At 49.6% G+C, this 25,573-nt stretch overlaps 1 protein-coding gene across 2 annotated transcripts; it reads left to right on the top strand.

The window, feature by feature from the left end:
• Window positions 1–597: 597 nt before the first annotated feature.
• Cacna1f (calcium voltage-gated channel subunit alpha1 F) lies at window positions 598–25,325 on the top strand. 2 transcript variants are annotated; one of them, XM_063245831.1, is made up of 48 exons: window positions 598–637; window positions 1,992–2,238; window positions 2,609–2,714; window positions 3,018–3,157; window positions 3,381–3,523; window positions 3,607–3,759; window positions 4,171–4,367; window positions 4,476–4,579; window positions 5,360–5,550; window positions 5,787–5,879; window positions 5,994–6,087; window positions 6,236–6,262; window positions 6,389–6,549; window positions 7,272–7,497; window positions 8,902–9,109; window positions 9,200–9,320; window positions 9,429–9,510; window positions 10,630–10,675; window positions 10,860–10,890; window positions 11,363–11,531; window positions 11,676–11,805; window positions 12,763–12,822; window positions 12,963–13,069; window positions 13,151–13,238; window positions 13,657–13,764; window positions 13,850–13,902; window positions 14,812–14,958; window positions 15,660–15,861; window positions 15,960–16,118; window positions 16,968–17,078; window positions 17,335–17,418; window positions 18,176–18,196; window positions 18,723–18,851; window positions 19,199–19,264; window positions 19,484–19,575; window positions 19,964–20,123; window positions 20,348–20,475; window positions 20,755–20,851; window positions 21,034–21,136; window positions 21,338–21,439; window positions 21,916–22,046; window positions 22,243–22,377; window positions 22,623–22,792; window positions 23,284–23,391; window positions 23,508–23,635; window positions 23,721–23,833; window positions 24,581–24,778; window positions 25,024–25,325. In XM_063245831.1, exons 1-48 carry the CDS (start codon window positions 613–615, stop codon window positions 25,252–25,254), a joined length of 5,925 nt encoding a protein of 1,974 aa, XP_063101901.1. In that variant the 5' UTR covers window positions 598–612; the 3' UTR covers window positions 25,255–25,325. The 2 variants fall into 2 exon arrangements, with proteins under 2 accessions (XP_063101901.1, XP_063101902.1); XM_063245832.1 differs by lacking the exon at window positions 18,176–18,196.
• Window positions 25,326–25,573: the final 248 nt, after the last annotated feature.

The raw sequence follows: 25,573 nt of genomic DNA, 5'->3' as shown, positions 1-25,573 counted from the left end.
CGACTCAGTTTCTGAACTATATTCTCTTCTCTTAATTATTGTAGCTTTATAACAAGCTTTGGCATTTAAAAAAATGGTGAACTCTCCAATGTAGTTCTTTTTCAAAGGATTTTGACTTTCCCAGGACCTTCGTATACACATTTCAGAAGCAATTTGTCAAATTCCATGGGAAAAAAAAATCTTTTGAAATATTTGTTGGATTGCATTAGATTTCTAATTTCTTTGGGAAGAACAGATATCCTCTCAATATTGAGTATTTCAAAGAGTAAACATATATTTCTCTATTTTAGGCCTCCTGCAATATTTGATCTTTTTGCCACAAAGATATTGCACATATGCTAGGGGGTTTTTTGTATGTACTTCAAATTTCAGATACTACTGGAAAACAATATTATTTTTCTTATTTTAGTTTCTGATTTCTTGCATCTATTTGGTAAACAGTTAATCAGTGTCTATTCTGTTGTCAGGCTCCAGCCCACAAACATCCCATTTGTGCCCCTGCTCACTCTCCTGTTGGACATTGTTATTGCCCCGCCCTGTGACCTTAATCTCTCCAAAGCTGGGGGAGTATAGGGGGTTGTGTGCAGATGGCCCTTCAATCTCCAGAGGAGGATGTCGGAATCTGAAGGCGGGAAAGGTGAGAGCAGCCATCCATCCCTATAGACCCTTGGAGCAAGCCTGGGCTCTGCTCCACCCCTGTCCCTCTAGTCCACCCACTGCCCACCTGGACCCTACCCTGAACAAAATCACATCACCCTTCTCCCATCCCAGCTGGTCCCAAACACAGCGTCTTCATCACCTGAGCCCAGACACTGGGGCTGACCCAGATTCTGCCCTCCCCCAACGAACTTAATTTCCAAGTGAAACCCAACCTCAATCCTGACCCTGACCCCTATCCTAGTGTCCATCCCAACTCTAACTCCAAAGCCAGCCTCAAACCTTACCAACCAGAAGGCAACTCCAAGTTAGAGTCCAAACCCTACCCTGGTTACAGACCTTTCTGTGAACTCTGAAAGTCACCTAACCTCAACCTTGATCCCTAGGTGCCAGCATTCTTAGTGACTGTGGTCTGTGATTTTCCAGAGAGAGGATAGACATTTTCTTAAAAAGCAAGGAAAAACAAATATAGAGCAAAAACACACCTGATAGCAGTCCTGAGTTCTAGAGTCAGACTAACTGGGTTTCATTGCTGATTCAATCACTTCAGTAGGTCATTTAACCTTTTTTCCTCGATTTCCTCATCTGCAAAATGGGACTAATACTATATGCCAAACATTCCTGTAAGTAATGAACTCAATTCTCACGACACCCTTTTAATGTAGAACCTCTTATTATCATCCTTATTATACAGAAAATGAAATAGAGGCTCAGAGGGATTACCTAATTTGTCCAAGGAGACACACAGCTACCAAACAGTATAGCCAGGATTTATACTCAGACGCTTATTTTCTCCCAATCTTGGGATCTTAATCAGGCCAATGTACTACCCCTCAGAAGCCTAAACAAAGCTATGTGAACTGGAAATAGCCTCAGACGAAAAATGCAAAACTTAAATCCCAATCAAAACTCAACTTCAGCCCTAATCTTGATCCTAATTCTAATACCAGCTCATTCCAATGCCCAGGCCTGACCCCAAATCTCAGCCAAACTCCACTCCCACCTATAGGCACTGCTCAAAATCCACCACTCAAATTTAACCTTAAATTTCCCTACAGTTATAAACTGAAGCCCGTCACAAGACAATTTAAACTCTATCCCAAATCAAATCCTGCATCATCTGGAAATGTACCCTCACCTCCTCTCCTATAAATTCTCATTCCACCCCCAATATTAATCCCAACACTAACTCTTGCCCCCATCCTTAACCTGAGTACCTCCCAACTCTCCCTAGTTTCACATATTCCTCTCTCCTTTCAGAGGGATGGGATCAGGTAGGAAGCAGCGATAGTTGCCCTAATATCCTGCCACTTCCTGACTGTTTCTCCACACAGATGCGACCCCAGATCCCAGTCCAGCCAATGGAGCAGGACCTGGTCCTGAGTGGGGGCTGTGCCCTGGGCCTCCAGCTGTGGAGGGTGATAGTGGGGCATCAGGCCTGGGGACCCCTAGACGAAAGACTCAGCACAGTAAGCACAAGATGGTGGCAGTGGCCAGTGCCCAGCGGTCTCCCAGGGCTCTCTTCTGCCTCACTCTGGCCAATCCTCTTCGGCGGTCCTGCATCAGCATCGTGGAGTGGAAGTATCCTGAAAGGCCAGGAGCTACGCTCAGGAATAAGGATAACCAGGGTCCCAGGAGTCAAGGATTGGGTTAGGGCTGAAATGGAGGAGAGCTGAGGTCATCAGGGAATCAAAGGCCAAGAGCTGGGTTTGGAGAAAAACCAGTTAGGGTCACCAGGGGTTCAAGGGTCAAGGACTGGATCAAAGCAAGAATTGGAGTTGATTATGGCTTGAGGAGGGGTGTCGAACTCAAGGCCTTGGTCAGGGCAGGGTTTAAGAATGTCAGATCCACTCATTTTTAGGTCAAAGGTCAGCATTGGGTGGGGTGGGTCTCTAAGGAATGCGAGGTTTCCAAGCCACTCTTTCTGGGTCCTTGACCGTGTCCACCTGAGGCCCTTTGACATCCTCATCCTGCTGACCATCTTTGCCAACTGTGTGGCTCTCGGGGTCTACATCCCCTTCCCAGAGGATGACTCCAACACTGCCAACCACAACCTGGTAAGGCCCTGTGGGTCTCAGCCACATGTAGCCCCAGTAGAGCTAGAATGGAGGAAAGCTGAGGTCATCAGGGATCAAAGGCCAAGAACTGGGTTTGGGGGAAAACCAGATAGGGTCACCAGGGGTTCAAGGGTCAAGAACTGGGTCAAAGCAAGAGGTGGAGTTGATTATGGTCATTTATGATTATGCCATACCCTGCTCTGTCCCACCCAGCCCGGCCCTCCCGCACCACCTCCTTACTCCTAAGGGTCAAAACCCACCCCCAAATAATTCTCGGACACCCCTCTCCCGGCTCCACCACAGGAGCAGGTGGAGTACGTATTTCTGGTGATCTTCACTGTGGAAACGGTGCTCAAGATCGTGGCCTACGGGCTGGTGCTCCACCCCAGCGCTTACATCCGCAATGGCTGGAACCTACTTGACTTTATCATCGTAGTGGTCGGGTGAGTGTCTGCGAGGGAGAGGGACACCCCATCCTAGTTCGACTTCCTACTCCCAGGCCCGAATATTAATGTATTTTAAAACCATCTGCATTTCCAGTTCCAAAGGCTTGTGCTTTTTTGAGCAGAAAGGAGGGGTGGAGGAGAGTCCAAGGCCTGACACACACCCCTCCACCCCCCACCCCTACCCCCACCCCCGCTTCTCTGTCCCGTGCTCCTCCATCAGGCTGTTCAGCGTGCTGCTGGAGCAGGGACCTGGGCGGCCAGGCGACGCTCCACATACTGGGGGGAAGCCAGGTGGCTTCGATGTGAAGGCGTTGCGGGCGTTCCGGGTACTGCGGCCACTGAGGCTGGTGTCTGGAGTCCCGAGTAAGCCTCATTCCTTCTGCTGGGAGTTGGAGATGGGGTGGGGTAGGGTGAGGTTGAGCTAAGCCTATCTCTGCTTCCCACAGGTCTGCACATCGTGCTTAACTCCATCATGAAGGCGCTGGTGCCACTGCTGCACATCGCCCTACTCGTGCTATTCGTCATTATCATTTATGCCATCATTGGACTCGAGCTGTTCCTCGGACGCATGCATAAGACGTGCTACTTCCTGGGATCTGGTCAGCTAGCCTACCCCTCCCAGGACAGGACACGCCCCCTCCTCAGCCTCCCAGATCATCTAGTTCTCAAAACACCCACTGAAATTCCCAAGACTATCCCGAGGCTCAGGATTCACTCTTCTTTTGATGACAAATCTCCACCCCTATACGCGAGACCCCACCCTAGTTCAGGCCTCCCTGTCATTTGCAAGACTATCCGGCACTTACAGTCTTCTTCTCGCATCCCTATCAGTGATATTTACAGCTTTCCAATGTTTCTGAATTCCGACCTTGCAGGAATTGGGCTCCAGAGGTTGCTTTCTCTTAGAAAAATCTAGGATCCTGAGTCAAACTTGCTGGGAGGGTGGGCTCCCGAGTAGCAGAGACTGTGGGTGGATTGCCACATAGCCCCCAGCCTTAGTTTTCCCACAGATGTGGAGGCAGAGGAGGATCCCTCGCCCTGTGCATCTTCAGGCTCTGGACGTGCCTGCACAATGAACCAGACTGAATGCCGAGGGCGCTGGCCAGGGCCCAACGGTGGCATCACCAACTTTGATAACTTCTTCTTCGCCATGCTGACAGTCTTTCAATGCATCACCATGGAAGGCTGGACTGACGTCCTGTACTGGGTGAGGTGGACAATGGACACATGGCATAGATACTGCTTGTGCCCCTTCTTCCCAGCTCCAGTGAGAACATCTGCATGCCCTCAGGAAGTGTGCACTTTCTCTTCCCAGATGCAGGATGCCATGGGGTATGAGCTGCCCTGGGTATACTTTGTGAGCCTGGTCATCTTTGGGTCCTTCTTCGTTCTCAACCTTGTGCTTGGTGTCCTGAGTGGGTGAGAGACTTAGACATTCTCCCCCGCCTCTGCAGTTCCAGTCCATTTTTTGCACTGGCAAACTCCTAGCCACCCATCTGTAATGTTCTGTCATTCAACCATTCCATCTAAACATCTTTGGTTTGAGGCAGTTTTAGGAATGGAGCAAGACATAAAAGCCCTTGCCTCTCTGCATATTTCATTCAATGGGGGGAATTGGGCAATAGCAACATACACAATAAGTGTGTGTGCAATACACACACATGCAGAATATGTGTTGTGGAAAGAAAGATAAAGATAGGAATATAGTGATCTTAAAATCTCAAATAGGATTATCATGACATGTGTGGTGGTGCACACTTACAATCCCAACTATTCAGAAAGCTGAGGCAGGAGAATCAAAATTTTAAGGCCAGCCTCAGCAATTTCATGAGACCTAGTCTCAAAATAAAATTAAAATGCCTGAGGATATAGCTCAGTGGTAGAGTGCCCCTGGATTCAGTTGCCAGCTCTACCTGGAGGAGGAGGAGAAAAAGGGAGAAAGAGCAGAGAAGAAATAGGGAAATCAAGACAGGGCTCACTGAGAGGTGTTATCTGAATAACATGTGAAGGAAATGAGGAAGGGGACCATGTGGCTATCTGAGGGAAGTGTTTCAAGCAAGAAGAACAGCCAGTGCAGAAACTTAGAGGTTAGATGTGCTTGGCAGGTTTGAAAAACAGCTAGGAGGCTCGTGTGACTAGAATGGTGAAGGCAAGGGGCCTGGGTGGTTCCCTCACCTAGCCTTCTACCTTTCTCCTCAGAGAGTTCTCCAAAGAGAGAGAAAAGGCAAAAGCAAGAGGTGATTTCCAGAAGCTTCGAGAGAAGCAGCAGATGGAAGAGGACCTGCAAGGCTACCTGGACTGGATCATGCAAGCTGAGGAGCTGGACCTCGAAGACCCTTCAACAGATGGCAACTTGGGTTCTATGGCTGAAGAGGGCCGAGCTGGCCATCGTAGGCAACTCTAGTCTGGCCCACTGCTTGCTCCATTCATGCCTCAGATGTAGCCCACCCTTCTGAGACCCAGCCCCAAGCTCTGGTCATTCCAGGCCTAGCTACTAGTTTTGGCTCAAGACAGAATCTAGACCCAGCCTCAAATACAAAGACTCCAAATAACACCGCTTCCCCTAAATGTGATCCTAACTCTACCCCCAGGCTGTCCTTCCCAACTGTACTCTCTGTTACCACAGGACCGCAGCTGGCTGAACTGACTAATAGGAGGCGTGGACGTCTGCGCTGGTTTAGTCACTCCACTCGCTCCACACACTCCACCAGCAGCCATGGTGGGGGCCTGGACAGACCTAGTCAGAGCAGGGTTGGGGGGGCAGACAAAGGAGAAAACCAAAGGTAGGACCTAGGGACTCCAATCCTGACCTCTGTCCCAATTTGACCCACAGCCAGCCTTCCAGCCAGTGACACCGGCTCCATGACAGAGACCCCAGGCGAGGAGGATGAAGAGGAGGGGGCTCTGGCTAGCTGTACACGCTGCCTGTGAGAGGCCCCAGCCTTTGACTCCTGACCAACCCAGACCCAGTCAGAACCTGACCTCAGGCCTTACTTTGACCCCATGGCTTAATCCCAGCCACTGACTACCTGTTGGGCTCTTATGACACCCCTCTATTTTCCCCTTCTTTTCCAGGAACAAGATCATGAAAACTCGGGTCTGGTGAGTTAGAAAAGCTGTGCGACTTCTTGGCCTCCCCAACTCCAATCTTTCTATGACCTCTGTCTCTCAGCCCAGCCCCTATGGCTTAGGCCAGCCATCTCAGCAGCGGATTCTGTTTCCTCCCAGCCGCCGCTTCCGCAGGGCCAACAGGAGCCTCCGGGCATACTGCCGGCGGGCTGTGAAGTCCAATGCCTGCTACTGGGCTGTGCTGCTACTTGTCTTCCTCAACACACTAACCATCGCTTCAGAGCACCATGGGCAGCCCGTGTGGCTCACCCAAACTCAGGGTGAGCCCCCTAGCCTGTCAGCTCTCTCCCATAGCCCTTTACTCCCTCTGCCTCCACATCTCACATCCAGGGTCTCTAAGGAGCCTCAGACCACAGATACTACCTTACCACTCAGAGAAATATAAACACCTCGGCCTATCCCATCCTACCTTGTAGCTCCCACTTACATGGCAGCAAGCCCTGTTCTTTGTGCTTCACATAACCCTCTTAATTTTATGTGACCTAAGTACTAAGGCCCAAGGTACTAGTCACCAAGGGACCCAGCTCCTGAGTGATCAAGCCAGAATAGAACCCAGGTTATGGCCTCAGAGTCCAGGCCCATAACTCCACATTGTCTGGACAAGTTAACCCCTCTGCGCTTCAGTTTCCCTATCCACACATTACATGGTGATAGTATCCATGTACCCGGGTGGTTGCAAGAATTGAATGAGTTATAGTAGAAAGTACTTAGAAAATTGTGTGGCCCACATACAACAAATTCTTTATAGGAACCAACCGTTGTCATTATTTTACCCCAGTTCTGCCTGCCCCTTGCCCCAGTTCCAGGCTCCTCAAAACATCACCTACTCTGACCTACAAACTCACCCCAATCCCTAACCCCATTCCCAGCCTAGACCTGACCTGATACTAGCTAGCCAAGATCACCCCAAGATCGCCCCTACCTTTTCATGTGTCATCCTATAAAGTGGCCAGCCTAGTTACCCCGGCCCCTCTCCCCACAGAATATGCCAACAAAGTGCTGCTCTGTCTGTTCACGGTAGAGATGCTTCTCAAGTTATATGGTCTGGGTCCTTCTGTCTACGTCTCCTCCTTCTTCAACCGCTTTGACTGTTTCGTGGTCTGTGGGGGCATCCTGGAGACCACTTTGGTGGAGGTGGGCGCCATGCAGCCCCTCGGCATCTCAGTCCTGCGGTGTGTACGCCTGCTCAGGATCTTTAAGGTCACCAGGTGTGTATGGGGAAGAGACTGGAGCCCCAGCCCCAGCCCCAGAGATAATTTCATCTGCATCACCATTCATTTAACAAATACCCACTGAGCACCTGCCACATGCTGAGCACTCTCTGGGCCCTAGGGAAACATCAGGAATCAAAGCAGGCCAAAAAAAGGCACACCCCTGTGATCCCAGCACTAAGGAGGCTGGAGAATCACTGCAAGTTCGAGGCCAGCCTGGACTACAAAGTGAGTTCAAGGCCAGCCTGAATTACAGAGTGAGTGAAGCCCTGTCTCAAAAAGAAAAAAAAAAAGGCAAAAGTTCCTTCCTTCATGGAGATTGGAATCTACCAGAGAGAGCATCTGCTCCACTTACTGTCCTTTCCTCAACCTCAATTCATGCTCTAATATTACCTCTGAGCTCATCTCCAAACTCATCCTTACCCCAGATCTCATCCCCAAGTCCCACCATAGCACCATCTCTAAGCCCAACCTGCAGTCATGTGTCATCCCCATGCACAACCCATTTGCCTCCAGTGTCAAGGTCAGCCCATCCCTCACCTCAGCCCTAGCCCTCGGGCCAATCACTTGCCACCAACTATAATGCCATCCTCTGTCCTCAAACATGGCCCCAACATCCCTTCGCCCTGTCCAACTGTAACCGCATTCCCTGACCCAGGTCCAGTTTCATTCCTATACCTTCTCCTCTCCAAACTCTCCATCACAACCTTCTCTCCAACCTCAGATCTCTACAATCCCATCTCCTGCACATCCCAATCTCAACCTGAAAGCCATTTCTAGCCTCATCAACTGTCATCTAAACCTCCATTTTAATCCAGGTGTGGTCTCACACCCATGCAATCCCAGTACTATGGAGGCTGAGGCAGGAGGATCACCACAAATTTCAGACTAGCCTAGGCTACATATGAGTTGAAGGCCAGCCTATATAAGGAGACTGTCTCAACAAGACAAAATAAAACAAAACCATTAAAAAACCTCTATCTTAACAAGGCATGATTACACATACTTGTAATCCTAGCATTTGAGAGGCTGAGGCAAGAGGATCACAAATTAGAGCCCAGCTTGGGCAATTTAATAACTAATGAGAGAGATCCTAACTCAAATGATTAAAAAAAAGGTCCAGATATATATAGCTCAGTGCAAAGGTTCTGGATTCAGCTTTCAGTAACCCCTCTCCTAACCTCATCTCCCATTGCACCTCAGTGCCAACCCTAACCCCAAACTCAGCTGTCTCTTCCTGTCTCACTTTCACCACACCCCAACTCCGAAATCACTTCCAGGATTCACATTAAGCCTATTTGAACACATCCTGCCCCAGAGGCCTCCAACCTGGAGACCCCCCCTGGCTACTGACCCTCCAGGGCCGCACAGTCAACCCTGCCTTTTCTGTCTCTGCCACAGGCACTGGGCATCGCTGAGCAACCTGGTGGCATCCTTGCTCAATTCAATGAAATCCATTGCATCCTTGCTGCTGCTCCTCTTCCTCTTTATCATCATCTTCTCCCTGCTTGGCATGCAGCTGTTTGGGGGCAAGTTCAACTTTGACCAAACCCACACCAAGAGAAGCACCTTTGACACCTTCCCCCAGGCCCTTCTTACTGTCTTCCAGGTAGGGCCCGAAGACATGGGGATGGGTGGACTGAGGGACCCCAGTGTTGAAGGAGCTCCCAAGAGCTTCATGGTGACCTCCCAACCCCAGATCCTAACAGGCGAGGACTGGAACGCGGTCATGTATGATGGCATCATGGCCTATGGTGGCCCCTTCTTCCCTGGGATGCTTGTGTGTGTCTATTTCATCATCCTCTTCATCTGTGGCAACTGTATCCTTGGAATTTAGGAGGCTGGATGGTGGGGAGCAGGGTGGCTGGGGACCCAAGCGGTCTGCAGGCAGGCTGTTTCTCCATCTTTGCAGCCTGAGCTCTCCCCAGACATCCTATTGAATGTGTTTCTTGCCATCGCTGTGGATAACCTGGCCAGTGGGGATGCAGGCACTCCCAAAGACAAGGGCAGGTGAGATCTGACTCAGCCTCCAAGATAGTCTCTCCCTGAGATTCTTGGCTTGAAATACTGTACACATCCTACACAGAAGAGATGCCTCCAGTCACCCTGCTAATCACCTCCAGATGCAAGCTGCTGGGCCTCACTCATTCCACATGTATTTGTTGAGCACCTACTTTGTGCCAGACTCTGTTGTAAATGCCATGGAAATAGCAGGGGTCAAGGCAGAGAAAGTCCTTGCTTTTCATGGAGCTGACATTCTGGTTGTAGAAGGCAAGCAAAATACAAAGAAATTAATATACAATATAACAAATATATGTTAATAATAAGTGATAAAGAAAAAGAGAACAGAATGAAAGGAAAGCGAAATGACTGATATTTTGGTCAGGAAGAATTTTATGAGGAGGAGACATTTGAACAAAGACCTGAATAAAGTAAGGGAGTGATACATGCAAATATCTACAGAAATATTCAAGACAAGAGAACAGCAAGTACAAAGGTCCTGAAGCGGTAATGTTATGACATTCAGAACAAAATACCAGAGCTTGGGCCATGGCTCAATGGTAGAAAACTTGCCTACTGTATGCAAGACCTGGGTTCCGTCCCCAGCACTGCAAGTAAACAAATACACAAAAAAACACCAGTGAGGCAGGAATGGAGTTAGTAAGAAAAATGGTAGGAGGTGAGATCAGATAGTGGGAGGTAGAGGGGCCACACAGAGGGTGAGATTTCAGCTTTTGCTCTTGGTGGCAGAGCACTGAGCGAGTTGTAAGCAGGGATGGGTATACCAAACAGGATTTCACAGACTTCCTCTGGTTGCTGTGAGAATAGTCTGTGGAGGGTATAGGAGGAAGTAGGGAAAGTCTAGGAAACCCAAGTAAGGTGTGTCCTGAGCCCAGTGTGGCACACGCCTGTCATCCCTCCTGTACTCAGGAGGCTGAGGCAGGGGGATAGCGAGTTTGAGGACAGCCTGGTGTATGTAGCAAGATGAGAAGGAAGAAGGAAGGAAAGGGGCGAGGAAAACAAGGAAGAAGGAACGAGGGAAGGTAGGTTTGTCCTGACTGCTACTACCCTCATAGCCTGGTCCATCTGCCAGCATCTGTAGCAATCTGCCCCTATGTCCTCATACAGGGAGAAGGGCGGTGAAGGAAATGCTCCGCAGGAGAATGGAGTGCTGGTGAGTTAGAAGCCTGAGTTCTGTCTACAACTTGCACTCCCACCCACTCCTGTCTATGTGCTTGGCTTCCACCCTCATCCTTTGCCCATTCATTTCCCCACTGCCACATCCCCTCCGTGTCCCTCTCCACGTCCATTCCCTGTGTCTCCTCCCCCATCAGGGACTTCCCTCTTTCTGTCCCCAGGTGCCTCACAGGGAGAATGAGGAAGAGGAGGGTGAGAAGAGTGAAGAATGGGACAAGTCAGCAGGGCTAGGTGGAGGATGAGGAGACAGCTTGGGAGACAGAGCCCAAGTAGAAAGCTCCTGATCCCTGATGATTTCCTCCCTGAGGAACAGTCTTTTTCAAGGTCATCTTGAAAAGAATGTGTTTGGTGTGTGGCCAGCAACGTTTGGGATCACTGAGGTTAAAGAAGAAGCAGATATTTTGTTTGATTAGGGACTTGTCAGTCTTTACACTTATCATAAAATGCAGTATACAGATCACATTCACCAAACACATCCTCACTGAGCTACTGCTGAGTCCCAGGCACTGGTCTGAGGACTGGGTACACAGCAGTCCTCCAGAGCCCTTCCCTGAGGAACTGACATTCTGGAAGAGAAATAGGAAGACTGGCCAAGTCACAAGAACTGCTTCTGGTGCTTTACATCTCTCTTCTCAGTGAATTTTCCCTTTTATTCTTTTTCCAGTGCCAGGAGTGAAGGAGGAGGAAGAGGAAGAAGAAGAAGAAGAAGAAGAGGAGGAGGAAGAGGAAGGGGGTGTGGGGCATACGGAACTCCTGCAGGAAGTTGTACCTAAAGAGAAGGTGGTTCCCATCCCTGAGGGCAGTGCCTTCTTCTGCCTCAGCCAAACCAACCCGTGAGTACAAGAGTGGCCAGGAGGGGCTGGGGCAGCGGAAGGCTGGGAAGTTGCCACGCAGGGGCAGGGCAAGCTATATCTCTCAAGTCCTTCCAGTGACCTGTGGTCCTGGGTTCTGAGCACAGCCCTTTCCCCACTCCCCAGGCTGAGGAAGGCCTGCCACACCCTCATCCACCACCATATCTTCACCAATCTCATCCTGGTGTTCATCATCCTCAGCAGTGTGTCACTGGCCGCTGAGGACCCCATCCGAGCCCACTCCTTCCGCAACCATGTGAGCCTAAATCTGGGGCTGGGGGTCACTCCTGGGGTGTTCAGCTTGGCAAAGCCAGGTCCAGAGTGGAGACAGGATAAAGAACCCTAAATGGGCTGAGAAAGAGGATCAATAGCAGCAGTGACTTCAGAGCCAGGTGGTACCATGTGTGCTACCCACTTGGGGGGTGACAAGCAGAGATCCATACTTGACTCAGAGGGCAAGAAGGTTGTGCTCAGAGAGACTAAGCATCTGTGTAGCTGGGTAGAGGCAGAGGAGTTCAGATTTGAACCCTAGGGCTAGGGGTATTACCCTGCTGTACAGGGTACCTATCATGTACAAGGCTCTGGGTTCCATCCCCAGCACAGAAAAATAAATAAATAAGCAGGACATGATGGTACTTGCCTGTAATCCTAGCGCTTAGAGGAATGTTGTGAGTTCAGGGACATCCTGGTTTACACCATGAGTTCAAGGCCAGCCTGAACCACATAGCAAGATCCTTTCTCAAAAGAGCAGGCATGGAAGCACACTAATCCTAGCATTCTGAGAGGCTGAGGAAGGAGGACAGCAAGTTTGTGCCCAGCCTGGGCAACTTAGCAAGACCCTATCTCAAAATTTAGAACAAAATTTTTTTTAAAGGTGGGGGTGCTGAGAGTGCAGTTCAGGGCCAAAACCCTGGGTTTAACCTCCAATGCCACATGCACCAAATTTTAGTCCTAGGGGTGGGGGTGTAGCTCACTGGTAGAGCACTTGCCTAGCATGCATGAGGCCCTGAGTTAGATCCCCTGCACCACAAACAAAAGGACCAAATTTGAACCCTAGTCTCTTAAATAATCTAATGTGCTGGGTTAGCTTGCACAGAAATCCCTCATGATAATGAGGCAGAGAGAGGACAACACTTACACAGAAAGGTGCACACACACCTACAGTCCCTTTCAGTCATGACTCAGTGGCTGACCCTCTTCCTCCCTCCCCCAGATTCTGGGGTACTTTGACTATGCCTTCACATCCATTTTCACTGTGGAGATTCTACTAAAGGTGACTAATGTGCCCCAAATATACCCCAGTTACCCCAACACACCCCCCATCTACCCCCACAACCTGTCTCCCTGCTCCCTAGCCCCTCCCCCACAACTTTCCCCAGGTCTGAGGTCTGCCTGATGTCCTCTGGTCCCCAGATGACGGTGTTTGGGGCCTTCCTGCACCGTGGCTCCTTCTGCCGTAGCTGGTTCAATCTGTTGGATCTGCTGGTGGTCAGTGTGTCTCTCATCTCTTTTGGCATCCAGTGAGTGACATCACCCCCTGTCCACCCCATTCTTCTGAGAGTCAGGGCCAGACCCAGGTCTTAGGACTGCCTCTTCCCCAGCTCCAGTGCCATCTCAGTGGTAAAGATCCTGCGAGTACTCAGAGTACTGAGACCCCTCCGAGCCATCAACAGAGCCAAGGGACTGAAGGTGAGCCCATCTCACCCAGACCCACAGGGCCCTACCCTACCTGCCCCTGGGCCAGGATCACTGATCAAACTGACCATTTGCATCAGTGCATGCAGCCTGAACCTGACACATAGCCACACACCCCGACCATTCACCATGTGGCCAGCCCTATATTCTGTACAAGTGACTAGACATTCCTTGCTGGTGGCCACATTTATCTAATGTGTATCCCTGACATGTGGTCACATGTCCTCACCTGGCAAATTCTTATTCCTGGTTGGTCCCCACACATCCCTAGTCCACATCATAGCCTTTGGCCCATGTTCCTGACCACATGTCCCCAGCCCAAGTCCCTGAGCTACATCTATCATCATAGTCCCCCACTCCCTGGCCACTGTGGCCTGCACTGCCCACCAACCATATGCGTTGATGTGTGCAGCATGTGGTACAGTGTGTGTTCGTGGCCATCCGGACCATCGGAAACATCATGATCGTCACCACACTCCTGCAGTTCATGTTCGCTTGCATTGGCGTGCAACTCTTCAAAGTAAGGAAATGCTGCCAGCAGGCCCGGGCTAGAGTCAAGATGAGAGATCAAGTGCAAACCTGCTTGACAGCTGTCCTTCCTACAGGGGAAATTCTACAGCTGTACTGATGAGGCCAAACACACGCCCAAAGAATGCAAGTGAGCACCTGAAGCTTTGTCCTCCATAGAACCCAGGACCCCTACGCCTCACCAAGATCCCCAAAGCCCCTAGAGCCTCCTCTCAAGAAATTCAGAGGCACCCTAGATTTCCTCAAGATGCCCAAAAGCTCAAGAGCACCCCCAGAGCTTTCCCAAGAACTTCAGGGGCTCTCAAATTTACCCAGCCCTCAGATGCCTGCGGTGACCACTGCCAAGCCCTTCTCCACATCCCCAGAGTTACCTACTTTCCCCTGAAGACCATTCTTGCCCCTGGCTCCAAGTGCCCAGCTTTCTCCTTCAGAGGGTAGTGGTTACACAGTGGGCTGTCAAGCCACACGTTCCTGGTTCAAATCTGCTTCACGAGGTTTGGGCATATTTTTTAACCATGGTGAGTCCCATTTAGCTCAGCTGAAAATTGGGGAGAAAAAAGAGCATCTGTCTCCCAAATTTATTGTGAAAAGTCATGCGTTACTGTATGGCACACAGGTCATGCTGTAAAGTGACTACCTGAACCCTTAAAACAGTGCCTGGGCATGTAGTTAGTATTGACAAATGTTAGCTACCGACGAGCATTGCTTCTCCATTATTACCAGTATCATCATGAATGTGAAGATACAGTACCAACTATGTGCCAGACATTAATCTCACTTATTGACTTAATTCACCTGTGTGACAAGCCAAGCAATTTGTTCTGCTGTTTGGTTCATTTCATAACTGGGAGAAATGGAATCACAGAGAGGTTAAAGTCCATGACTACCCAGACAGGAAATGGAGAGGCAGGATTTGAACCCAGGTTGTCATGTCAGGCTCCACCACCATGCCCTTCCTACCTCCATGTTAGAGACCCCAGACCCTTTGTCACAGCTCCTCAACCCTCTTCACCTACCTCACCTGTCTGCAAATCCACAGGGGCTCCTTCCTCATCTATCCCGACGGAGATGTGTCACGCCCCCTGGTCCGGGAACGGCTCTGGGTCAACAGCGATTTCAATTTTGACAATGTCCTTTCGGCCATGATGGCTCTGTTCACTGTTTCCACATTTGAAGGCTGGCCTGCGTGAGGGGCAGGGCCCTAGGGATGGAATGGGGCTGGGCATGGGCTCTGCGGAATTGGTGGGATCTCCTGGGAGAGATGGGAGTGTACCTGTCTCTCAAGACTGGATAGGATTTTCTGGAGACTAGTGGCTGTGTTGGGACTGGATAGGGGTTTCTCAGAAGCTGGAGGCTGACAAGGGATCTCCAGGAATTAGGTAAAACTCTGAGGCCAAGGATTGGGTTAGTTTAGGGAGAATGGGTCAAGTTCTGAGGGGATTTAAAAAGGGCCTTCCTGAAGAGATGGAGCAGATGATTTCCAGAGAGTTTTCAGAAAGCTGTATACATTTATAAGGTACAAGTTGGGAAATTCTAGGGAAAATGGAGCAGGGGATTGAAGATGATGGGGTACAGGGTATGAGGTCTTTACGGGGTTGTAGGGGAGTTCCAGGGAGCTGCATGCATAAGGGTTTGAGGCTGGGTAGGACTGCATGGTGATTCTTTGGAGGACTGCATGGGGTCTCGGGACTCTGAGGATCTGAGACAAGGATTTGGTTCCCTTTGAGGAGTCTCTTGGAGGATAATGATGGTCCAAGGGAGTATGTCACAGACTTAGGGATCTTTGGGATGCCATATGGAAGATTCTCTGTGATAAGCGGTCTGGGGGCAAGTCTGAGGGGCTGGGAATCCCCTTAACTTGTTCTCCACCTCCACTGGCTCCCACAGGCTGCTATATAAGGCCATTGATGCACATGCAGAAGATGAAGGCCCCATCTATAATTACCATGTGGAGATCTCCGTGTTCTTCATTGTCTACATCATCATCATTGCATTCTTCATGATGAATATCTTTGTGGGCTTTGTTATCATCACCTTCCGTGCCCAGGGTGAACAGGAGTACCAAAACTGTGAGCTAGACAAGAACCAGGTGACTTCTTAGCTCTGACCCCCTACTCATAGCCACCAATCCCTCCCGCATCCCCCCTTAGGGTCTCCTTCTCACTCATGCTCTGCATTGGTATGCAGCGCCAGTGTGTGGAGTATGCCCTCAAGGCCCAGCCACTCCGACGATACATCCCCAAGAATCCACATCAGTATCGTGTGTGGGCTACTGTAAACTCTGCTGCCTTCGAGTACCTCATGTTCCTGCTCATCCTGCTCAACACGGTTGCCCTTGCCATGCAGGTCTGAGCTCCCTATCTTTTTTTTTTTTTTTTTTTTTTACTTTTGAGCTCCCTGTCTTGATCCCTTCCAGAAACTTGCCCCTGGTCTCTCCCCCACAATCTCTTAAGAATTCCTTATGTTGCAAGTGACAAAATCTCCTGGCAGACTTAAGCTATAAAGATGTTTGCTATATTTCTTCAAACCTAAGGCCAAGAATTATAAATTATGTTCTCATCTCATAGATGTAAGAATGAGAAAACAGTGATCCATGGCCATTGTAAATTGTCATTAATTGTAGAATGCACACAAATTTCAGAAATTCTAAAATGTAAAAAGATTTACATCCTAGAGTTAATGAAATGTGGTAATTACTTCCCACAATAGAAGCACAGAGGTAGGATGTTTACTCATTGCTCCTCACAGAACCAGGCTCTGTCTATCTTTCTGCTTCACTATTCTTGGCAAGTCAGCTTTCATTCTCAGGGCTGCTGCTTCATGGTCACAAGACAGTCCCCATAGATCTAGACGTCAAAACCACATTAAAGGCAGGAAAAAAGAGAGAGTTGCACCAAAGGGCTCTTTTCATTTGAGCATTTTAATGGAAAGAAAAATATTTTTCACAAAAGCTCCCACCAGCAACAGACATATTTATGTCTCATTAAGAGAATTGGCTTTGTCTGTCCACAGGAAAGCTAGGGACCAAGAAATGGGCTTTCCAGTATCCATAATGGGAGGAAACCAATAAAAGAGGTTTGGCCAACTCATAGCTACTATGTTCCCAGATTCATCTCAGCCCAGGCTAGGGAGTATTTGGTTGGGGTGCGAATTCTGTGCCTCAGGCTCTTTCCTTATCTGATTTTTCTCCCCCAGCACTATGAGCAAACTGCTCCCTTCAACTATGCCATGGATATCCTCAACATGGTCTTCACTGGCCTCTTCACTATTGAGATGGTGCTCAAAATCATCGCCTTCAAACCCAAGGTGCCCACCAGCCCTGGACTCCCCAACGCTGGACCTACCCCGCAGTGAGCAGATTCCTTGGGAGGGAGCACATTCCAGAGCTCTAGAAGAGGGTGGCAACCAGGAAGCCATGGGACTGGGGAATGAGAGGAGCCAGGCACAGGTCCTCATAGGGTCCCAGCCAGGCCCTGCCTTTCGATGCCCTCTTCCAGTAGTGGTCCCCAGTACTGACCTGCCAGCTCAGAGAAGACAGCACACTGCTTTCTTCCTGCTACAGCATTACTTTGCCGATGCCTGGAACACGTTCGATGCTCTTATCGTGGTGGGCAGCATAGTGGACATTGCCGTCACTGAAGTCAATGTGAGGACTGGCCCTCCAGTAACCCACTCCCCCCACAGACTTTCCCAGCCTTCACCCCAGGGTTTCTTTCACATGCGGGGCCAATGGCTCCCACTCACAGCCTTTCCACTCTTGGAAATGCAGTGTTCCTCCTGTAGCTGTCCCTCTTCTATGACCCTGTTGAGCTCAGCCAAAGTCTCCCTCAACCAGCTCCCTATTCCACATTGCACTGGTACCACAGTCTCCTAAAATGCCTCTCCTGTTATGTCTGTTGTCACTTTCATTACCTTCACCTTTCCCCTAACTGGCTGCACCATCTCTACTGACTCCTGCCCTGGCTTCGTCATCTCTTCTGACTGCTCCATTGGCTTCATCACCACCAAATCCATCATCTCTGCTTTTCATGGCTCTCATCACCACTGACTGCATCCTTGGTGCCATCGTCTCCTCCAATTGGGTACCACATGGCTCTATCATTCGGCTGATAATGCTGCTGACTCGGATCTCCACCCCTGGCTTCCTCATCGGGTCACCCCCATCTGTGGGTTCTCATGTCCACTATATACTGACCCTGCCACTTTCTCCACTGGCACCCATCTCTTTCCTCCACCATCTCCTTTACCCTCTCCTTCCTCTCACCCTTATTAACAACTTTTTCCACAACCACCTTGATCCACTTACCTTTCCTCCTCATTTCCTATATCTGCTTCATGATTTGGGTCCTTGATAACCTCATCATTTCCTCTGTCATCTCTGTTTTGGACATATGTCTTCTCAGAATGGTGGTCACCTTGGCGAGGTAGCTCCCAAGGGACAGTCTCTTTTTCCTCCTTCACTCACTTCCTCCCTAAAAGTTCTGAGAAATACTCCCTGAGCCCAGTGTGCTGGTGCATACCTGTAATCGCAGTACTCTGGGAGGCTAAGGCAGGAGGACTGAAAGTTTCAGCTTGGCCTAGCCAACTTAGCAATTCAATGAGACCCTGTCTCAAAATTAAAAGTAAAATAAAAGGGCTGGAGTGTGGTTCAGTGCAAAGGCCCTGAGTTTAGTCCCCAGCATTGAAAAAAAAAAAGTAAAGAAATGCTTCCTAGGGGCTGGGGATTTAGCTCAGTGGCATAAGCACCTGCTTTGCAAGCAGGCAGTTGTGAGTTCCATCCCCGGTACCGATAAAAAAAAAGAAAGAAAAAAGAAAAAAAGAAATGCTTCTTGACCTCTCTGAGAGCCAAGTTCTGAGCGACTTGGGGAACAGGGAGGACCAAGGCATGAGACAGGGAGGTGGGTGCCCTATGTATGAACTGAGCTGTCCCCACTACCTCCCCAACTCCAGAGCTCTGAGGACAGCTCCCGCATATCTATCACTTTTTTTCGCCTCTTCCGAGTCATGCGGCTGGTCAAACTTCTCAGTAAGGGTGAAGGTATCCGTACATTGCTCTGGACATTCATCAAATCCTTCCAGGTAATCTCCCTCTCCATGCCTTCATCCACACCCCAACCTCACCCCACACCTCTCAGCCTGCCCTGTTACTACTCTCCTAGCAAGCCACACCTATTTCCAGCTTCCTGGCTTTTCCTGGCTTTTCCAGCTTCCAGGCTTTTCTCGGTTCTCAGCATGCTTCTGACCTCACTGAACATACTCCATTCTGTTCAACACTGTGTTAAACATATGGGGAGAACACTTGTCCTGGGCACTTTGAGAAACGACTGTGTTTCCCGGAAGGCCCAAACCAGAGAGAGCAATGCATTCCAGGGTTTACAGTTAGTTCTTTGCCTGGATCTGAGTATCTATATCCCCCATCTCCACAGGCTTTGCCCTATGTAGCTCTTCTCATTGCAATGATATTCTTCATCTACGCAGTCATCGGTATGCAGGTCAGCGGGGAGAGTCCCTTGGGCACCCATCTGCTGGTGAGGGGGGTGGTTATTGAGTTAAGAATAGCTCCTTTTGGGGGGGGGCAGGTAGAAAAACAGACAAACTGGATGATCCTGGGTCAATCTACACACCTGTGAAATGGATCCACTAGGTCTTAGGAGGTGAGAAGTGGCTTGGAATGTTTCAGGGTACAGGTTCACTCCCCTGTGCACCCACAGATGTTTGGCAAGGTGGCTCTTCAGGATGGCACACAGATCAACCGAAACAACAACTTCCAGACCTTTCCACAGGCTGTGCTGCTTCTTTTCAGGTGACATCTTCCTATTTCCTCACCACCTCAGCCCCCAGCATGCCCACGCACCTTCTCCAGACCCCAGACTTCCTGAGCTCTGGAAATAGCAAGGCACCAAGGGGCTACATATAGCTGAGATATTCTCTGACCGTGATCTGAGCAGTCTTTCCAGCTGTAAGGTGCACCCCCTTGTTAATCCACAATGCTCTCACCTGCAAGATGCAAGCGTGACTGTCATTCACATGGCCACACTAGTTGTTAAAATTCTGAAACACTATTTGTACCAGGTGCAGCCCCAATGAGAAGTGGGACCTCTTCACTTCCCTAGAACCCATAACATCATTTGCCATGACTTCATAGCCTTTCCTCCAAGATTTCACTCCTATGTAACCCCCACACACACCAGGTGTGCCACTGGTGAGGCATGGCAGGAGATAATGCTTGCCAGCCTTCCTGGAAATCGGTGTGACCCAGAGTCTGACTTCGGCCCTGGAGAAGAGTTTACCTGCGGGAGCAATTTTGCCATTGCCTATTTTATCAGCTTCTTCATGCTCTGTGCCTTCCTGGTGAGGATCATTTCCCCACAACTGCCACCACTGCCATGGCACTGTCCCTAAAAGGCTCAGGGTTGTCCAAATGAAGTGGGCAGCCCAGATGTTGAGAAACTGTCCTACCAACAAGGTCAAACCTGGGACTTGTGAGCCAATGACCATATAAAATCACTGTAGCCTCCTGAAAACACCTTTGAGCCTACTCTCTTACCTAACCCTCCTTGTTCCCTGGCCCACAGATCATAAATCTCTTTGTGGCTGTGATCATGGACAATTTTGATTATCTAACCAGAGACTGGTCCATCCTGGGCCCACATCACCTTGATGAATTCAAGAGGATCTGGTCTGAATATGACCCTGGGGCCAAGTATGCCTTCTAACACCTTATCTGGAATCCTAGGGGACAACACTCTGCCCTCCATACACTTCTAGCCCTAGAACCTCTTACCTATATATTCCATTACCCAGTCAACAGATATGCCAAGTTTCCCGCTGTCCCATCCTCTGCCCTCTCCCACTGTTCTCCAGTTCTTCACAGGAATGCCTTGTGATGTTGGTGGGAGGAGGCTGTGACCAGCTGGTAGACCCTTGATAAATAAGTAGAAGAATATTGCCAATCTATTGATGCCTCCCCAACTCCCCTTAGGGGCCGTATCAAGCACTTGGACGTAGTTGCCCTGCTGAGACGCATCCAGCCCCCCCTGGGATTCGGGAAGCTGTGCCCACACCGAGTGGCCTGCAAGGTCTGTGTACCTGTCCACTCCTCTAGTTCTGGAAGGCTGTCCACAACATGAGGGGCTGCGCATGCTCAGAACTTGACATGGGTGGAGATGAGAGGTGACATTCTCAAAGATTTCTCTCCTGGGCACTCATGCCTACAGATCTGGCATTTTCCCAGAGTGGGTTCATGTCTTGGGTATTTCAGAGACTTGTGGCAATGAACGTGCCCCTCAACTCAGATGGGACAGTGACATTCAATGCCACGCTCTTTGCCCTGGTTCGGACATCCCTGAAAATCAAAACAGAAGGTATGGAGGGACAGGCTAGAAATGGGAGTGTCCCTGGGGCAGGTGCAGGGAGCACACTTAAGTGACAGACCCCATTTTTGGATGACTTTGGTTTCAGCAGGCCTGTTCCCTGCTCCCATCCAGTGGGGCAGTGTGCAGCTATAGTAGAAACTTCTGTGAAGGTTCTTCCTACTTTTTCTGCCCACACTCTCCTCAATGCAGGAAACCTAGAGCAAGCTAACCAGGAGCTGCGGATGGTCATCAAAAAGATCTGGAAGCGAATAAAACAGAAGCTACTGGATGAAGTCATCCCTCCCCCCGACGGTGAGCTGCCTTCAACCCAATTCCTTGAGCCCAGATGATTACTTGCATGTCAGATGATTGTTTTGCACTACTAAACCAGCACTGGCTGACCTCAGGAAGGAGGAACCCTTGTTGATTGGTAGGAATCAGGGAGGTGGGGGGTTGCAGAGAACCTCTGGAAACCAAACCTCCAAGCACTCATTTGCTGCAATAAGGGTCTGGACCAGAAAGTTCTGGATAGCATAGTTGGCAGTTGAAATTGTCCCCTTCCACTTTTTACATTAGAATTAATTTAGTGAACTTATTTATCCAATCCTTTTAGATTTATAATTTTCTTCAGTTACACGTACTGTATAATGTACTTCACTTTGACTTATATTTTTGAGCACTGAACACTCTAGGATTGTTATATTTGGCATGATGAAATATAGGTGTGCAGTTAAATTTTTTTTTTTCTTCATGAAGTATCTACTTTACCCTTTCTGCCTTGTCCCCAGAGGAGGAGGTCACTGTGGGCAAATTCTACGCCACATTCTTGATCCAAGATTATTTCCGCAAATTCCGGAGAAGGAAAGAAAAGGGGCTACTGGGAGCTGAGGCCCCCTCAAGCACATCTTCTGTCCTTCAGGTATTTTTGGGGTGGGGCTTGGTGTGGCTGAAAATGACCTTCCTCTTGATCTCAAGAAAACCATGTTACAGATTAGGAAACTGTGGTCTCAGCCTCCCTGCCCACCCTCCCCCCTCACATACACACACTCCTGCCTGGGAAGCAGGCCCATGGAGGAAAAGCTCAGACCCACTTACTGATTTTTCCATTTCCACAGGCTGGCCTGAGGAGCCTACAGGACTTGGGTCCTGAGATCCGGCAGGCCCTCACCTGTGACTCAGAGGAAGAAGAGGAGGAGGACGGGAAAGAGGAAGTAGAGGACAAAACTGAGAAGGACCCAGAAACATACAAAGTGAGCACAACAACTTTGCATTGCCCCCAGAAACTCCTGATTGTAAAGTATTCCCTTGAGCCTGAGTGACTTTGATGTTGTCTCTGAGAAGAGATCCCAAGATGGGTCTTTACCACAATGGAAAAATAGTTATTCCACACTTACCTTTGGCTGTTGGGTGGGGGGAGACCCAGATTCAGCCTCTGAGGAGCCCATGAACCTTAGCTGTGACATTAATGAACACTCAGGCCTGTGACTCTCCACAGGCCCCTATGGATTCCCAGTCCTCATCTCGCCGGAGCTCCAGAATTTCTGTGTCTCTGCCTCTTGGAGATAGAGTCCCAGATTCACCCTCCCCTGGGCCCAGTGATGAAGATAGGGGGGATCCCAACCCCAGAGAGCCCAATGTACCCCAGCCTGGATCCCATAAGCACAGGTATGGTTAAACATCTGTGGAAAGGCTGAGAGGAGAAGCAGGGACGAGGAAGTATATCAGGATACATGGAAGGAGCACCTAGAGGCCTTCAAGTAGAAATCTGGGATGGATGGAGGTATTTCAAGGGTTCAGGTGGGAACAGAGGATAACTACACAGTCTTGTGAGAAAGACAACACAAAAGTTTAATGCAAAAACCACATTCTGGTGGTGGGGCTCTGTATTCCTAGAACTCTAGGAGGCCAAGACAAGTTCAAGCCCAGCCTAACCATTTTAACACCTAAGCAAAACCTTGTCTCAAAAAATAAAATAAAATAAATAACAAGAGATAAAGATGTAGCTCAGTGCAAAGGCTCTGAGTTCAACTCCCAGTGCCAGAAAAAAAAATCTTGAAGCCCAGTGTTTATATAGAATATGGGGCCTGAGGTGATAGGAACAGGGGCCCTGTGACACATATGGGAGGAGGTCTGCCTAAAATGCCTATTTTCTGCAGGAGAAGTTCAGGGGTTTTCATGTTCACCATCCCAGAAGAAGAAAGTGCCCAGCCCAAGGGAACCAAAGGTCATAACAGACAAGATGAGGAAGAGGAAAGCCGTGAGCGGTACACTGACCATGCCACATAGGATAAACACATGAGCTGTGGGACGGAGGGCAGGACTATGAGTATCCCAACTTGGAGTCCAGAGCTGGTTCATCCCCAGCCCTCTTTCTGCACAGGCTCTACTACCTGGATGAGCAGGCAGGGACTCCTCCATGCTCAGTTCTTTTGCCACCTCACCGACCCCAGAGATATGTCAATGGGCACCATGCGCCACGGCGACGTCTGCTGCCTCCTACACCTACAGGTGAGAACAGGGATGGCCCCCACCTCTGTCAAAGGCCAACTGGACAGGAAGCCAGGGAAGCACTGCCAGTGTTCTTTTCTCACAGGTCAGAAGCCCTCCTTCACTATCCAGTGTCTGCAGCGCCAGGGCAGTTGTGAAGATTTACCCATCCCGGGTACCTATCATCGTGGACAAAAATTGGGGCCCAGCAGGGCTCAGGTGAGCCAGGGGAGGGCTGTTGGAACCTGCAAGGTTATGGGAAGCTAGGCTAAACTTCTCAAACACTGCATATCAAGCCCTTCTGAATGAGACACACATGTAGGAATATACAAAATCTTCCCTTATTTATGAGATAGAGATGTGTACATATGAGGAAAGCTAAGCCCAGAGAAGTTTATTCACCCAAGACCACATAGCAAGTCCAGTAATCTGTAATCCCAGTGCTCAGGAGCCTGAGGCAGGAGGATCATTGTGAGTTTGAGGCCAGCCTGGGCTACAACATGCATTCAAGGCTAACCTGAACTTCATAATGAAAATACAAAAATAAACAAATAAATAAAAGGGGCTGGGGATATAGCTCAGTGGATAAGCGCCTGCCTGGCAAGCACAAGTTCTTGAGTTTGATTCCTTGTACCAAAAAAAAAAAAAAAAAAAAAAGCCAACGAGACACATAGATAATAAGCAGGAGAGCTGACCCTTAAGCTTTTCTTTGCTGTAGCATAAACTCAAGTTTGGGGATAGGGGTATAGTTCAATGATACAGTACTTATCTAGCAGGTGCAAAGCCCTCTGTTCCATCCTCCAGCATTATATATAAATAAATATAAACAAACTCAAGGCCAATAGACACCCACTTAGTTTGACTACAGACCTGTATTGGTGGAGAGAGACAGGACTCACAGGAATGAGTCCTAGATTCTCACACTCACCCCTCAATCTCTGCCCTCTGATGTTTATTCTGGTCTAGGGTTCCTGGGCAACCCCTCCTCAGAGAGGTCGGCTCCTGTATGCACCACTGCTGTTGGTGGAGGAGGGTGCAGCGGGAAAGGGATACCTGGGCAAATCTAGCAGCGCACTGCACACCTTTGCCTGTCTGCATGTGCCTGGAACCCACTCAGACCCCAGCTACAGCAAGAGGGGCAGTGCTGACAGCTTGGTGGAGGCTGTGAGTCCAGAGGGGATGTGGGCAAGAAGGCTGGTAGAGAAGAGGAAGAGGCGGGATTTGGGGAAGGAGGGTAAAGGGATTCCCAGGCTCTGTGTTGTATGTGTGGACACCTCTCTGCTCAGCATTATCTCCAAACCCCTCCCCCTGCACTTCCCTGCATACCCTCAGGAGCATATCACTCATCCATACTGACCCCTCAGGATACCAGCACCCTTGGCCAACACTAATCCTACCCATGCTCCTAGGTGCTCATTTCTGAGGGCCTTGGCCTCTTTGCCCGAGACCCTCGTTTTGTGGCCCTGGCCAAGCAGGAGATTGCTGATGCATGTCGCCTAACACTGGATGAGATGGACAGTGCTGCCAGTGACCTTCTGGCACAGGGAACAAGCTCACTCTATAGTGACGAGGAGTCTATCTTCTCCCACTTCGATGATGAGGATCTGGGAGATGAGATGGCCTGTGTCCATGCCCTCTGAATTTCCACCTCTTCCTACTGCTCAATAAATCTCCTGCCTTCCTCTTCCAGAGGGAACTGACATTGACTGTACACTGCTGGACTCTGGTGTCTTTGCACTGAGGGCCACAGGCTACACAGCAGTCCCCAGCCAGCCAGCCACTCATCCATCCCCAGTTCCAGCCCTGAGCCACTGCCCACACACTGGTATTTCCAGAAACCAGGACAGCTAGGCCTGATTATTCAGCGTCAGGGAGGGAGGGAGGAGGAGGAGGAGGAGGAGGAGGAGGGAGGCGGAAGAGACAGCAGCCAAAAAAAGCTGGAGACAAAGTAGAGGTGGT

The sequence above is a fragment of the Cavia porcellus genome, unplaced genomic scaffold (assembly GCF_034190915.1).
Source record: "Cavia porcellus strain 051 isolate PalLab524CR breed Dunkin Hartley unplaced genomic scaffold, mCavPor4.1 scaffold_3, whole genome shotgun sequence".
In the NCBI taxonomy this organism is placed as follows: domain Eukaryota; kingdom Metazoa; phylum Chordata; class Mammalia; order Rodentia; family Caviidae; genus Cavia; species Cavia porcellus.
The sequence above is the reverse complement of the archived record's forward strand: the minus strand, read 5'-3'. Positions and strand labels throughout refer to the sequence as shown.

Coding starts and splice junctions, on each gene's coding strand:
- Cacna1f (XM_063245831.1), top strand. CDS start 613: ATGTCGGAATCTGAAGGCGGGAAAG. Junction 14,959..15,659: donor ACATTTGAAGGCTGGCCTGC/GTGAGGGGCAGG, acceptor TGGCTCCCACAG/GCTGCTATATAAGGCCATTG. Junction 19,265..19,483: donor ACGCAGTCATCGGTATGCAG/GTCAGCGGGGAG, acceptor GTGCACCCACAG/ATGTTTGGCAAGGTGGCTCT.